The sequence below is a fragment of the Pelecanus crispus genome, chromosome 3 (assembly GCF_030463565.1).
Source record: "Pelecanus crispus isolate bPelCri1 chromosome 3, bPelCri1.pri, whole genome shotgun sequence".
NCBI classification, from domain to species: domain Eukaryota; kingdom Metazoa; phylum Chordata; class Aves; order Pelecaniformes; family Pelecanidae; genus Pelecanus; species Pelecanus crispus.
The window spans coordinates 79613832-79626487 of NC_134645.1; the positions used below are offsets into that span (position 1 = coordinate 79613832).

Here is a 12656-nt window from a genome sequence, read left to right on the forward strand (position 1 = left end):
AGACCAATGCAACTGTTGTGATTGGAGAACATGGCCTTACACGTAATAGAAACCAAAGGCCAAAGATTTATTTCTGCCTAAAACCCCTAGCGTGGTAGCATGACTTGTAAACTGGGATCTACTCTTTTATCTAAAAAGCTTCCGGTTACGTCAAAGCCCGCAGGCCTTCAGTCAGCTGGTCCAAGTTCAAATTTGTTCAGGTTGTAGTTAGCGATAGGAGGAGAGGAAATGGGCTCAGGCTGTGCCAGGGGAGGTTCGGGTTGGAAATTAGGAGAAATTTCTTCACAGAAAGGGTGGTCAAGCATTGGAAGAGGCTGCCCAGAGAGGTGGTGGAGTCACCATCCCTGGAAGTGTTCAAAAAGCGGGTAGATGTGGCACTTGGGGACATGGTTTAGTCTAGTCTGCCCTTGATTGGTTTAGTGTGGACTTGGTAATGTTAGGTTAATGGTTGGACTGGATGATCTTAAAGGTCTTTTCCAACCTAAACGATTCTATGATTCTATTTGCTCCTCAAGTTGGTGTTTAGAATAGAATAGAATTAGCAGCCTGGTTGTGAACTTCTGTCCAATTTTTGTTTACTTATATCCCCTTCCAGTTTCAGTCCTGGATATTGGTTTGGCTAGCCTGTGTCTTCACAGGACAAGAAAAAAATGTGTTTTCTCTCCTCTGAGAGATTTACACATTGTAGAGCGTATAAAATAGTATGCATGCCAAAAGTTTATTTAATAGATCTTGGATATTTGACTTTGATTTTAACTAGACAAAGAGCTTCTCTACAACTAAAGACAAGTCGTTTGATTGCAACTTGAAAATTGAAGGTACAGGAAAGCCAAACTACCAATCAAAACCCAAAGACCTAAAGCAGAAAAATCATCCCTTGCCTGCCTACATCTAATGTGAAATCTCCCAGCCTTCCTGTAAGCTGAGCACTTCACGTGCTGCACTCTGCTCTTGTAAGCTCACTTGTCCCTGAAACTTTTCCAAAGGTTTTTTAGAATCTTTTTTTCTTAAGCGCTAACAGTGAAAACGAATGCCTATTTTATCAGTTGTCTGAACATCATATACACTGGTAACTGTCACAATGTGCAAACAAGAAGTGCTTAAACATGGCAAGGAACTACTGGGAGGGTCTAGGTACAAGGACATGAACAATATATAATAATCAGGCAAGGATGATTATGGTGGTAATCCTACGTCCAGCTATCATACGTACCCAATACCCTTTTTACTCCACCCCCACCAATTTTGAACGGTACTTGAAATAACCAATTTGTTGGGCTTTCTGGGGCGAAATCAGTAAAGCTGAAGAATTTGCTATCAGCAGCAGTGGGTTCATAGCACCTGCTTCCTGGGAGGATGGGGGAAAAGATGGAAACTCTTTGTGAGTATGGTTGCAAAAAGTCAGGGCTAATAATAATAGAAACAAAAGTTTGAGCATTATAAATAACATTTAAAATCTAAGAAACATTATTATGAAGGTACTTATAGTTTATGACACACATAAAATGTTAACGAAAAAATAATACTGATTCCCAGATAAACTAGAACAAAGAAACAGCTTCAGTATACTACTGAAAGAAAAGGCTGAAAAAGGTCAGAAACCAGTTCTGCTAGAATACTCCTGGCACATAATAAAAAAATTTACACCTACATAGTGACAGATTTAGTAATTGGTTAAGAAAACATAAGAGCGCGCTGCTACACCCACACTCTGACAGAAAATAAACTCTTGGAAGCACCTCTCTTCTCAGCGGCAGAAGCTGCGATAGCGAGCGCTTGCTTTCCACAGCGCAGCCGGTCTCTAGCCGCAGGTTCAGCTGTCAGCAAGTGCAGCCAAGCACCGCAAATGCTCCCCACCACAGACAAGAGCACGCATTACACCAGTTCATAATATTCCCAAGATCGTTATTCCACTTAGACTTATCCTCTATCAGCACTGTACAAATCAAGTTCAAACAATGCCTTTAAACCTCCATGAATGTGGCTAAATCCAGAAGGAAGAGCTGAGCAGTCCCCCTGAAACCTGAAGCACAGATGCTACCATGTGGAAGATCTGTACCCAGGCTGGAGGCCTACAGAACGTGTCCCCTCTTCTTCCTCACCTTCCTCTCCCTGCCTCCCCTTCCCCCATGAGTCAAGTTGCTTCCACATATAAAAATGGAAGAGTGGGATTGATGGTTAGGAACTGTTGCACTGTTTTGATGACTTATCTTTACTAATCCTGTACTGTGAACAGCGCTGGGAGTGAACTTCTCTGATCATTACTAATTAAAGTATTACATAATTATGCTGGAATTAATTAGGTGATCCCATCCTCACAGCATTCTTGCAGTTAAACTATTTTGAGGGAAGCAGAGAAAGGAAGGAAGTCAGAAAGAAAATGTTTTTTGTTTAAAAAAAACGCTGTGCTTTTAAAAACATTATCATGAATGCACCACATACTCAACTTTTACATGAAATAGTATGTGACAATATAAATGATGTAGCAGTATGTAGCATCAACCCACAGACTGGCTAGGGGCCACAATACAGTCACATGGATCAGTTTGGGAACCACTGATGCATGGTTACAGGATCCTAGGCATGAAAACCTTCAGGAAAATGTCAGAGGAGAAGATCAGAGCCAAGAAGTTACCGGGGGGGGCGGGGGTGGGTATAGAATTCCTTTTGTATAATATACATTACATACAAAATGGGGGAAGAAGGAGTGACAGATGCCTCATTAAGACTTAGATTTCAGTTGCTGACTAGTCCACAGGGGTTTTCAAGACTTGACTGGACAAAGCCCTGAGCAGCTTGGCCTGAATTCAATACTGACCCTATTTTAAGTAGGAAGCTGGACAAGAGACCTCCTGAAGTCCCTTCCCACATGAAGTATTTCTAAGATCTGTCAAGAGGACAAAGGACACTAGAGAAAATCCAAACCAAGCAATTTGATGAGTAATCAGACAAGTAATAAAAGCCACACTTACTTGCATTTTTATTTCAATAACTGCAGTACAAGAACAGACATAGTATGCGGCTGAATACGATACATAAGCTGAAGCTATACTTGAAAAATTCAGGACTTTATTTTAAACAATGATTTTTTTTTTCTTTGTAAAAAGCGTTCCAGAATGTACAATATATCAACATTTTTCTAAGGTAGGGTTTTTTTTTCATTACATAGCCATTTCCTCTTCTTCAATTTTGAGGTAGACACACACACATTTCCAATCAGCATTTTTAAAAAAAACAAAGCAAAACAAAACACTTAAGCCCTCCCCACTATAATCCAAACATGAAAGCAATGCACAAGAACCCAATGTCCGTTTTTCCACTACTAATTGCTCGGATAAATTGGAAATCGCAGCCTACAAAAGTTGCATTTAAAAGTTGGCCCATTAACTCCATGAAGAAATTCTGAAAAGTTCAGAGCTGATATCATGGAGGGGCATCGTCTAAGGCAACACTTCCAGAAGGAGAATCCTCTGCCCCAGAAGCAGGGCTGTCAGGCAGAGGAACAGAGGCATCTATTTCCAAGCTGTGCTGCTTCTCCAGATCACAATTCACGTCAGAATTTCCTCCGCCACTCACCTCTCCCTCTGACTCTTCAGCCAATTTGTCTTGGGCCTGAGCTGACTCCTCAGAGTCTTCTTTTTCACGCAGAAAGCTGCAAATCGTATTAGGCCTGCTGTAGGAAAAATCTCTGTCCTTGATCTGTAACCACTCTACTCCACCTGATGCAAAGAAGGAAAATTTATATTAGTGACAAAAGGAGTTAACAGCAGGTTTTTTTCTTAGTTTAAGTTCACTGTTATTAAGGCTGAGCATGACCAACATTTAAGTAAAAGAACCACTTAGGATAGAAAGATGTCTTTCAAGAATTTGGACCAACACTAATTTTTGTAGTGAGTCTCACTATGGGGCTTAAACCATTTATGTTCCTTGAAAAATAAGGCTACGAATAACAGAAAGGCATTTGATAAAGAAAGACCAGCTTAAAATTAAGAGAAGCTTAACTGTTGATAAATTAATAACAATATGCATAGGCTAAACCAACTTAACCGAGACATATAGCTACAGGTTTTTATCCAGATACTGGAGGCACTGTGTGTGGTTCAGTGCAGTCACCAGCTTGGTCACTAAAGAGCAGCCACAACGGAGATAAAATTATTAGGAAAGTAATGAAAAGCAGGAATGTCAAGATACAAAACTATGCTACGTCCACGTCACAAGTACTGTCCCCTGTGCAACCCATATTGTAAAACTAGAAAAGAGAAACAAGAATTGGTGAGAGTAAAGTTAGCTCCACATGGGAAGAGACTTTAAAAAAACCCCAACAAACAACAAGAAAACACCCACAAAAAATGCAATAAAAACCAACAGAGACTAGAATTCTACTTGGAGGAGACAGCTCAGATGGGGCAGATGTTTTCCCAGTACAGCCTTATAAACAAGTAGGGATTAACTTATCTCCTAATTCTGGTAACAAAGTAAGTAACTAGCACTCATTGGAAGCACCAGATCATACATTTGTAACAACCACAAAAGCAAACAAACAATCAAGAAAACCCACAGTGAAGTTGTACTTTTTCCATTCAACAGAAATGTGATTTGAAAACTAACTGCCATAAAAAATGGTAAAAGTCAAAAGTATAGACAGGTTCAAAAAGCAAGTAAAGATAACAGAGCAAAAACTAAACTACTACGACTAAAGGCATAGTAGTCCAGATCAAAACTCTTGCCAGGGTATTCATGAACTGCTGAACACTGGAAGGACAGCCAAAAGAAAGGATTGCTCATGTACACATCCCCTCCTTCTACTTTCCACATACCCATTTACGGCTTCCCATAGTCAGAAATACAACACAGGGCTAAAACACCTTTGGTCCAATCCAGTAGGGCAGTTCCTGTTGTATTTAGGTGTCAGACACCACCCTTAGACTCTTAAAATAACTTAAATATAATCAAAAATGCTGAGAATATATTTTACAAATGCAGTAAAGAGAATAGAATGTTTGTTCACCTCAATCTTAGAACATCTGGTAATATGATAGGGAATGACATCAGAGATAGTGTAATAATTTGAGTTATCTCCTGAACTGAAGTATATCAAGCTCTTACAACATGTATCGAGCAGACTCCAGATAGAACTGGGATTCCTCTCCCACTTAGATTTTTAGGCAGTACATATTGCCAATTCACAAGATGGTGTAGTTACTTTGTATGCACAACATTAAACTTCTGTCAGGGTACAGAAACAAGAGTGTTTTCCAGCAGGTATCATAATTACTGCTCCATCAGAACAAAATAGGCCTTTGCATTAAGCAACATATCCTCTAGTCTATTGTACTTTAAAAATAAGTTTGTTAGATCTTACCTACTTAATTATATGGAGAGAAGAAACGGTACATGGTGTTGGTAAGAATGCTGATCTTTGGTTACATTCTAGATGACATTTCACATTATAACTCCTATGACTGATGTCCAGCTGACTGCCCATATTTAATATAAGATGGCTACATATTCTTAAAATATGAAGCAGTAACACTGACTTGACTGAAAAAAAAAGCAACTAAAAGCAATAGGATATGCTAATGAATACTACTATATATAGTAGCATACTCAGTATCTGACTATGTAAAAGTACTGACTTCCATATGAAAAAACCACCACCAAATAAAGCAAATATACAAGCATGGAGTTCTGCCTACAGAATGAAAATCAACATGAATGGTCTGCTGGGTGTGTCTTTGCAAGTTAAATTCATTTACAGTTAACTGTAAATTCAGTAAGAACAATTCAGTTGTAGTACATACAGATTCTTACTATGGATATTACAGATTTTCAACAATTACAGTGACTCAAAAAGTCATTAGAAAAATTGATGGAAGTGGGGGCTGTAGGGGTGGGGGAAATAATCAGTGGAGAACTACTAAACAGCACCTCTGACTTCAGAACTAGTGCCAAAACTTTTAGACAACAGAAAAACATACCAGGAAACATCAGCATATATTTGCCCTGCTCTTACACTCTCCTGTAGGAAATCGCCTACTAGCCACTTCTGGATGCAGCACTGGTCAGAAGGAGTCTCTCTTGGGTGGTTTTTTTTTTTTTTTTGGTGTGTTTTCTATTTTTGTATTTAAATATACACATTTGTTGCCTAAAGAAGAAAGTTCCTCTAACTTCCTGCATGCTATTGAATCGAACACTTAATCAATGCTGAAACCCAACCATAATCCATCCCTGTCCCTATGCAAAAGAGCAGAGGCACTAACCAACATTCTCTTCTCCTTCCTTCTTTTCTGTCAAAAGTGTCCGTGTCATGTTCAACTTCTTCATTGTGTGGCACTTATATTTCAGCTGTACTTTTTGGTTGCCTTCTGCATCTACTATGAAGAGAGGAGAAAAAACAATACCCAAACCCCAATCATTATAGTGAATTCCACTATCAGCTGAAACAAGGTAAGTATTTTTAACCTCCCAGGCTACCACAATGAACAGGATGTCAAATCACAATTACCGTGCTCTGTGTTTTCTTCAAAAACCACACAGGTTCCCAAGGTATCTATGGAAAACAAAAGTGAGAAAGTCTTAAGAGACTAATTTATATCAGCTGTAGATGCTGCACCCACTGGCACAGCTCTGGGAACATTCTGACTTCCAGCCCCTCGCAAAGGCCCAATGCTGGTAACCACGCTGCCAACTCAGGAACAGACAGGAGTTCATGGTCACTGAGAGTCACTACAAGGGAGGACTCCAGATCATTTTCTTCCAGACCAATGTTGTCACCGTAAAGCAAATGGGAGAACTACAGACTGCACAACACGTCAGTCCTGCTTATACAGGAGCCAACAAGTACTTAGTTTAAGGCATGTGTCCCACATTTTTCCCTGCAGAAGTATCAGCTGGTGCACCCTGGCATCAGGTTCCAGGCATACCTTCCAGTAAGTAACATGGATGTTACTTACTTACACCATGTGCCCAGGTGGCCAAGAAGGCCAACAGCATCCTGGCTTGTATCAGGAATAGTGTGGCCAGCAGGAGCAGGGAGGTGATTGTCCCCCTGTACTCGGCACTGGTGAGGCCACACCTGGAATACTGTGTCCAGTTTTGGGCCCGTCAGTACAGGGACATTGAGGTGCTGGAGCATGTTCAGAAAAGGGCAACGAAGCTGGTGAAGGGTCTAGAGAACAGGTCTTATGAGGAGCAGCTGAGGGAACTGGGATTGTTTAGCCTAGAGAAGAGAAGGCTGAAGGGAGACCTTATCACTCTCTACAACTACCTGAAAGGAGGTTGTAGTGAGGTGGGTGTTGGCCTCTTCTCCCATGTAGTTAGTGATAGGACGAGAGGAAATGGGCTTAAGCTGCGCCAGGGGAGGTTTAGGTTGGAAATTAGGAAAAATTTCTTCACAGAAAGGGTGGTCAAGCATTGGAACAGGCTGCCCAGAGAGGTGGTGGAGTCACCATCCCTGGAGGTGTTCAAAAAACGGGTAGACGTGGCACTTGGGGACATGGTTTAGTCTAGTCTACCCTTGATTGGTTTAGTGTGGACTTGGTAGTGTAGGTTAATGGTTGGACTGGATGATCTTAAAGGTCTTTTCCAACCTAAACGATTCTATGATTCTATGGATGCGTGGCTAATTTAGCAGTGAACTCAGACTGGTGCTGCTCTATGTGGTGTTATACAAACACCACCCAGAACTTCAGCACCTCACACGACCATGTTCTCCATTTGCAGTGCAGTTAACTGACGTTGAGGAAGTTCTCTGGGTCACATGAAAAAGGAGAGATTGTATCCGCATCATTTTTCCTACCTTCATATTCTCCTGCAAATACGTATCTGTCCACTTGTAAAATGGGCCTCTCTGTCTCTATTCCCTACGAAAAGAGGGACAAAATTGCACAGATGTCAGGTCTCTATTAGCCCAGGCAAATTTCTTGCTGTAAGACCAAAGACAGATATATCGGAATCCAGATTACATCAATTCCTTGAAAAGATAAATAGTTAAAAAACCCAACATAAAGTAATAATAGTAAAATAAGCATTCCATTAACATGGTAAACATGAAATAAAAAGTTTATTTTGGTATTAGAGACAAGGAATGGATTCCAGACTGTAAAGCTTTCTCAAACTGTCAGCTTCATATGAAGAAAAGTACCTCTTTAAAACAGGATTTATGGAAGTAGATAAGAGAGTTCTGTAGAGGATATGAGTTTACAGAAGCTAGCAGACTCCTGAAAGAATGCAATTAAATTAGTACTTATTAGTTTTCAAAAAAAAAGTAATAAAAGTAGTTTTAGTCATGACAATTGACCCTGAGGTCTTCTGCAATGTTAAACATTGGGGGCAGGTGGAGAAGGAGTTTTCTTTCTGGTTTTGTAGGAGGCTTAGTTAAGAAGTGATAACAACTGTTACAAAGGGTTTAGCCAATCTTACTGTAGCATCAGTGTACTGTTAAAAAAATAAAATGTAATGACAATTTTTCAGTCTATCATCATACATGTTACTTTAAGCATATTAAATATACAAAGAATATACCAGATAATACCATTCTAGTAATCACAACAAAACCAACAATGCTGAACTGGTATAGAAAATGCTCTAGTATGTTAAAAAGGATCAAAGAAATTTAGATCAAACTGCAGCCAACAGTCTATTTAGGTTACAGTAAATAAGTTTAAACTGCTGTTATTTCCTCTAGGAAATTAACTTAACCTCCATTTTAAATTAACACATAAAAATATATGTATTTGCATGAAAAAAGATGTTATTTTCTAAGCTCCAATTAATACTAGTTCTATAAAGTGGAGTAACTTTCAAAAATCTTTGGAAGATACACAAGGTGAAGAAGTCCGGCAGAAAGCATTACACCAGCACCAGATGTGCAACTGCAGGGTCACAGAAGCTTCTGTGATTACTGTGTGTCTACATTGTGGAGGAGTTGGAAACTGTTGTTATTTTTTTTTTTTAAAAAACAAGAAGTGGGAGAGTAAGGCAGCAGTTCTATCAGCTCATTCCCTTCCTCTACAGCAGAGCTTTTCCAAATACACAGGCCGGGATCCCATTATTCTTAATGTAAGATATACCTATAAACTGTATTTTGATAAAAAATAATGCCTGAACAGAATACACTAATTAAGGCAAAATGTCTTTTAACAGTACACCGTGAACATCAACATTATTCAGGACATGAAGATAAGCACATACTAAAAGTTTTGAAGATGAGGCACTATGTGGTAAACTGCGTAAAACAGAGTATCACACAGGTTAATAGGAATTTGTGCAATTTTCCTCTTATACTTTTAAAAACCAAAAGTATCTAAGATCAGCAAGTTTTAAGCGCTTGGATTCTCTTTCTGCTGCATAAATTGAGAACACCAATAGCTAACATCTAGAACACATTTTTGGTTGGTTTTTTTAATACAGGAAATTAATAAAAAAATGAACACATCAGTACTAGGCAACAGCATTAAGGTTTTTAATACTCAAAACTTTATTTCTTTAGCTGATATGCATTCCTTTTTGGACTATGAAAAAATAGAGACTGTCTTCCCCTTACGTGACCGGTATCACAGAAAAATTGCTAAACAGAATAACACAAAGCAGAATTGTTTACTGGAGTTTTAACAACAGTTCTCTGTTATGCAAAAATCTCAAGGAATTCTTACTCTTTGGAATGAATGCAGGTAGATTTGGATATGAGTAGTATACAGCATAGATACTTAAAAGTTTTTCTAGTAACATTACAAGAGAATCTCAAAGCACCAGATTTAAAAGAATTCCATTAACACTACTGAAGAATATGCAGCCATTCAGCCACCAGTAATGAGTCATCCATGTAATACATTTCAAGCAACTTAGGTCAGATCCAGGAAGCAAATCTGCTTATAAAAGCATATCCATCCAGTGATGGGTAATTTATGAATTTTGATTGTATTTCTAGTTTGAGATTTTCAGAATTGACTTTACCACCTCACATACATTCTGATCAGTGGCATACTCTGAGATGTCCTCTTCCATCTTTTCAGTCTATAATAAAGGTCCAGTTTCAGAAAGTATTTGCAAATCAATAGTACTCTTACTGCCTATGCAACTCTTACAGTCCACGTAGGTTTTGAAGGGCAAATAAAGTTTGCCCCATACAGAGAAAGTGATTAAACAACTCAAAAGGAAAAGGGCAGGTAAGCCTGATTCTTACAATAACCTCACAGTGAAGCAAACATCCAAAAGTGTTTACCAAATGCTTAATACCCAGTTATCCTTTACATTTACAACACTTGAACTTGCCAGGCAGTATCTGAAAAAAAATAAACCTGTTGTAAATACAATGCAATTCATAAAGATTTTGGCTTTACCTGTCATCTGTATTCCAAGTTATCTGAAGAAGTGTGCTTAACAATTTTTTTTTTAATGTGCAAAATAAATAATTTTTAAAAAAATTAACTTAGAGCTTGAAATCAGAGGGGATAACAGTCCTAGCTTATAAATACTTCTGAAAATATTTTCTTATATTTACATAATACTATATTCAAAGACCATATGCCATTTCTGAAATACAGAGAGCCCACAACATGCAGCCAAATACGGCCAAGACAGTGCACATAATTCTCTACCAAAGATTTGATCTAAACATTGACTTCAAGGAATTTAGAAACAGGCTCAGTCCCTCAGTACTGACTTACCCCTTTCCTATTGTGCTGTAATCACTCACCAAAATCTTGCATTTGTTTTCACATTTTTCTAAGAAGTCTGAATCAATAATTCCTGATAGTTCCACCATGACCAGTTGCTCCTAAAAGATAAGTTTATAATGTACACATGTAATCAATATATCTGAACTCGGGGGGGGGGGGGGAAGCCCCCCAGAAAATGCCAACAAACAACCCAAACCAAAAAGAACAGCCTACAAAGACCCAGACCTTCAGAATAAACAGACCCCAAATCTGACTTATTCTGCATTTGTCTAGAAAAAATGGCAGATATTGCAACACCCAGGGAAATGCAGTGACCCACTAATCCATAAGACACCTGTTTCACACCTGAATTTCCTGGCCTTTTCTTCCTAGCTAGGAAGGGAGCTCTTTTTTCACCCTTAAAAAATGAGGATTGATATGGGTAAATGATTTATGGATTATAACAATATGACCAGCTACATATTCCAAAATACGTTTTTCCAAAGCTTTAGTACCCACCTAAGACACCATAGGGAGAGGTTAGGTTAAGCAACGTGTTGCTCGAAGTGGTTACTTTTAACTCTTTATAACCTGTTGCTTTGAAATCAGTTCCTCTTTGCAATCCCTTACAATTTAGGGCGAGGAAAATGCCAGAACAAAACAAAAAGACAGCCACCTTGAAAAATCTTTTATTCAAGGATGAGTTTCCAACAATCACCATCTACTAAGCATCCACGAACACAGACAATAATAGACGAGTAATAGTTTGCATTTTCGGATGTTACGGGGGCAGGAAGCTACTGAAACTGGAAGAGCGCTTTCTGGCAACGCCGCTTTCCAGAAAACCTGAAGCAGAACAGCCAAAACGACACGGCTTTCGGGACGCGACCGCGGCGGGGGCAGAGAGACCGGGCAGGCCCGGGGAAACGCTCCCGCCCTGTGCCCGGCCCACCGCCGGCCCTCCCACAAGCAGCGGCACGACGGCGGACCGCGGGCACACCCGGGGGCCGGGGGACCTTGCGGAGACACGGTGAGAGGAGAAAGGCCGCCCGCTCCCTCCCCGGGGGCCCGGGGCAGGTGCTCGGTGCGGGAGGGCGGCAGGCAGCCGGTGCCGGCCCGCTCCGCGCCGGGAGAGCGGGGCCGGGCCGCGTCCACAGGCGGGACACGCCCCGAGGGGGGCCGGGCCGCGTCCCTTCCCCTAAGGCTGCTCCAAGGAATAGGGATCCCCGGGGACCGCGTCCCGCCGCCGGCATGCACCAACCTCCACCTCCTCTTCCTCTCCTTCATCTGTCCTCTCGCCCTCCTCCGTGCCCTCTGCCGCCGCCATGTCGCCAGCGAACGCCCCGCTCCCCCCCCCCCCCCCCCCCCTCGCCTCAGCACGCACCACGCGGACCCGGCGCCGCCATCTTAGAGAGCGACCGGTCCCGCCTCCTTCCCCCCCCGCCCTGCGGCGGCGGCTGGAAACGGAGGCGTTACGGGGCGGGACGTGAGGAGCCATCCCCGGCGGCGGCACCCAGGGCCCCGGGGAAGAGGGTGAAGCTCGGCCAGGGAGGAGCCGAGGGCGGGGTGCGTGTCGGAGGTAAGATGCGGGGCTGTGGGAGCGGGAGGAGGGGCGGGCAGCGGCAAGGGGGTGGGGAAAGGGAGGAGCGGCGGCCCGGGGGGCTGGGCTGGGGCGGGGCGGCTGGGTCAGGAGGCGCCATCCAGGGCCTGAGCAGCTCTCGTTCAAACGGGCTTCGCGTCCCCGAAGCATTCGGCCTCCGAGGCTTTCCACAGACCCAGCAGTTTGCCAGAGCGGAGTCAGGCCCGGTTGCTCGGTTCTGATTTTCCAGGTTGAACAAGGCGCATCATCCCTGCTAGGCAGGGATGTCCTGGTTTCCCTCTTCGTCCTAAGAGCCTGTCTCTGCACCTGTTCCAGTCATCTCCCTTCTTACGTGCTAGCCTTGTATGCACCATTGCAGATTAAATCTTGCCAGACCCTTCTTCGGTGGTAGAAAGGGA

General features: G+C 41.8%; 1 protein-coding gene across 1 annotated transcript; it reads right to left on the reverse strand.

Moving 5' to 3' along the window:
- Positions 1-3006: 3006 nt before the first annotated feature.
- On the reverse strand, positions 3007-11985 carry GTF3C6 (general transcription factor IIIC subunit 6). Its single transcript, XM_075707212.1, has 6 exons — positions 11920-11985; positions 10697-10777; positions 7799-7862; positions 6506-6550; positions 6261-6374; positions 3007-3719 (listed from the first exon to the last, which is right to left on the reverse strand). Exons 1-6 carry the CDS (start codon positions 11983-11985, stop codon positions 3424-3426), a joined length of 666 nt encoding a protein of 221 aa, XP_075563327.1. The 3' UTR covers positions 3007-3423.
- Positions 11986-12656: the final 671 nt, after the last annotated feature.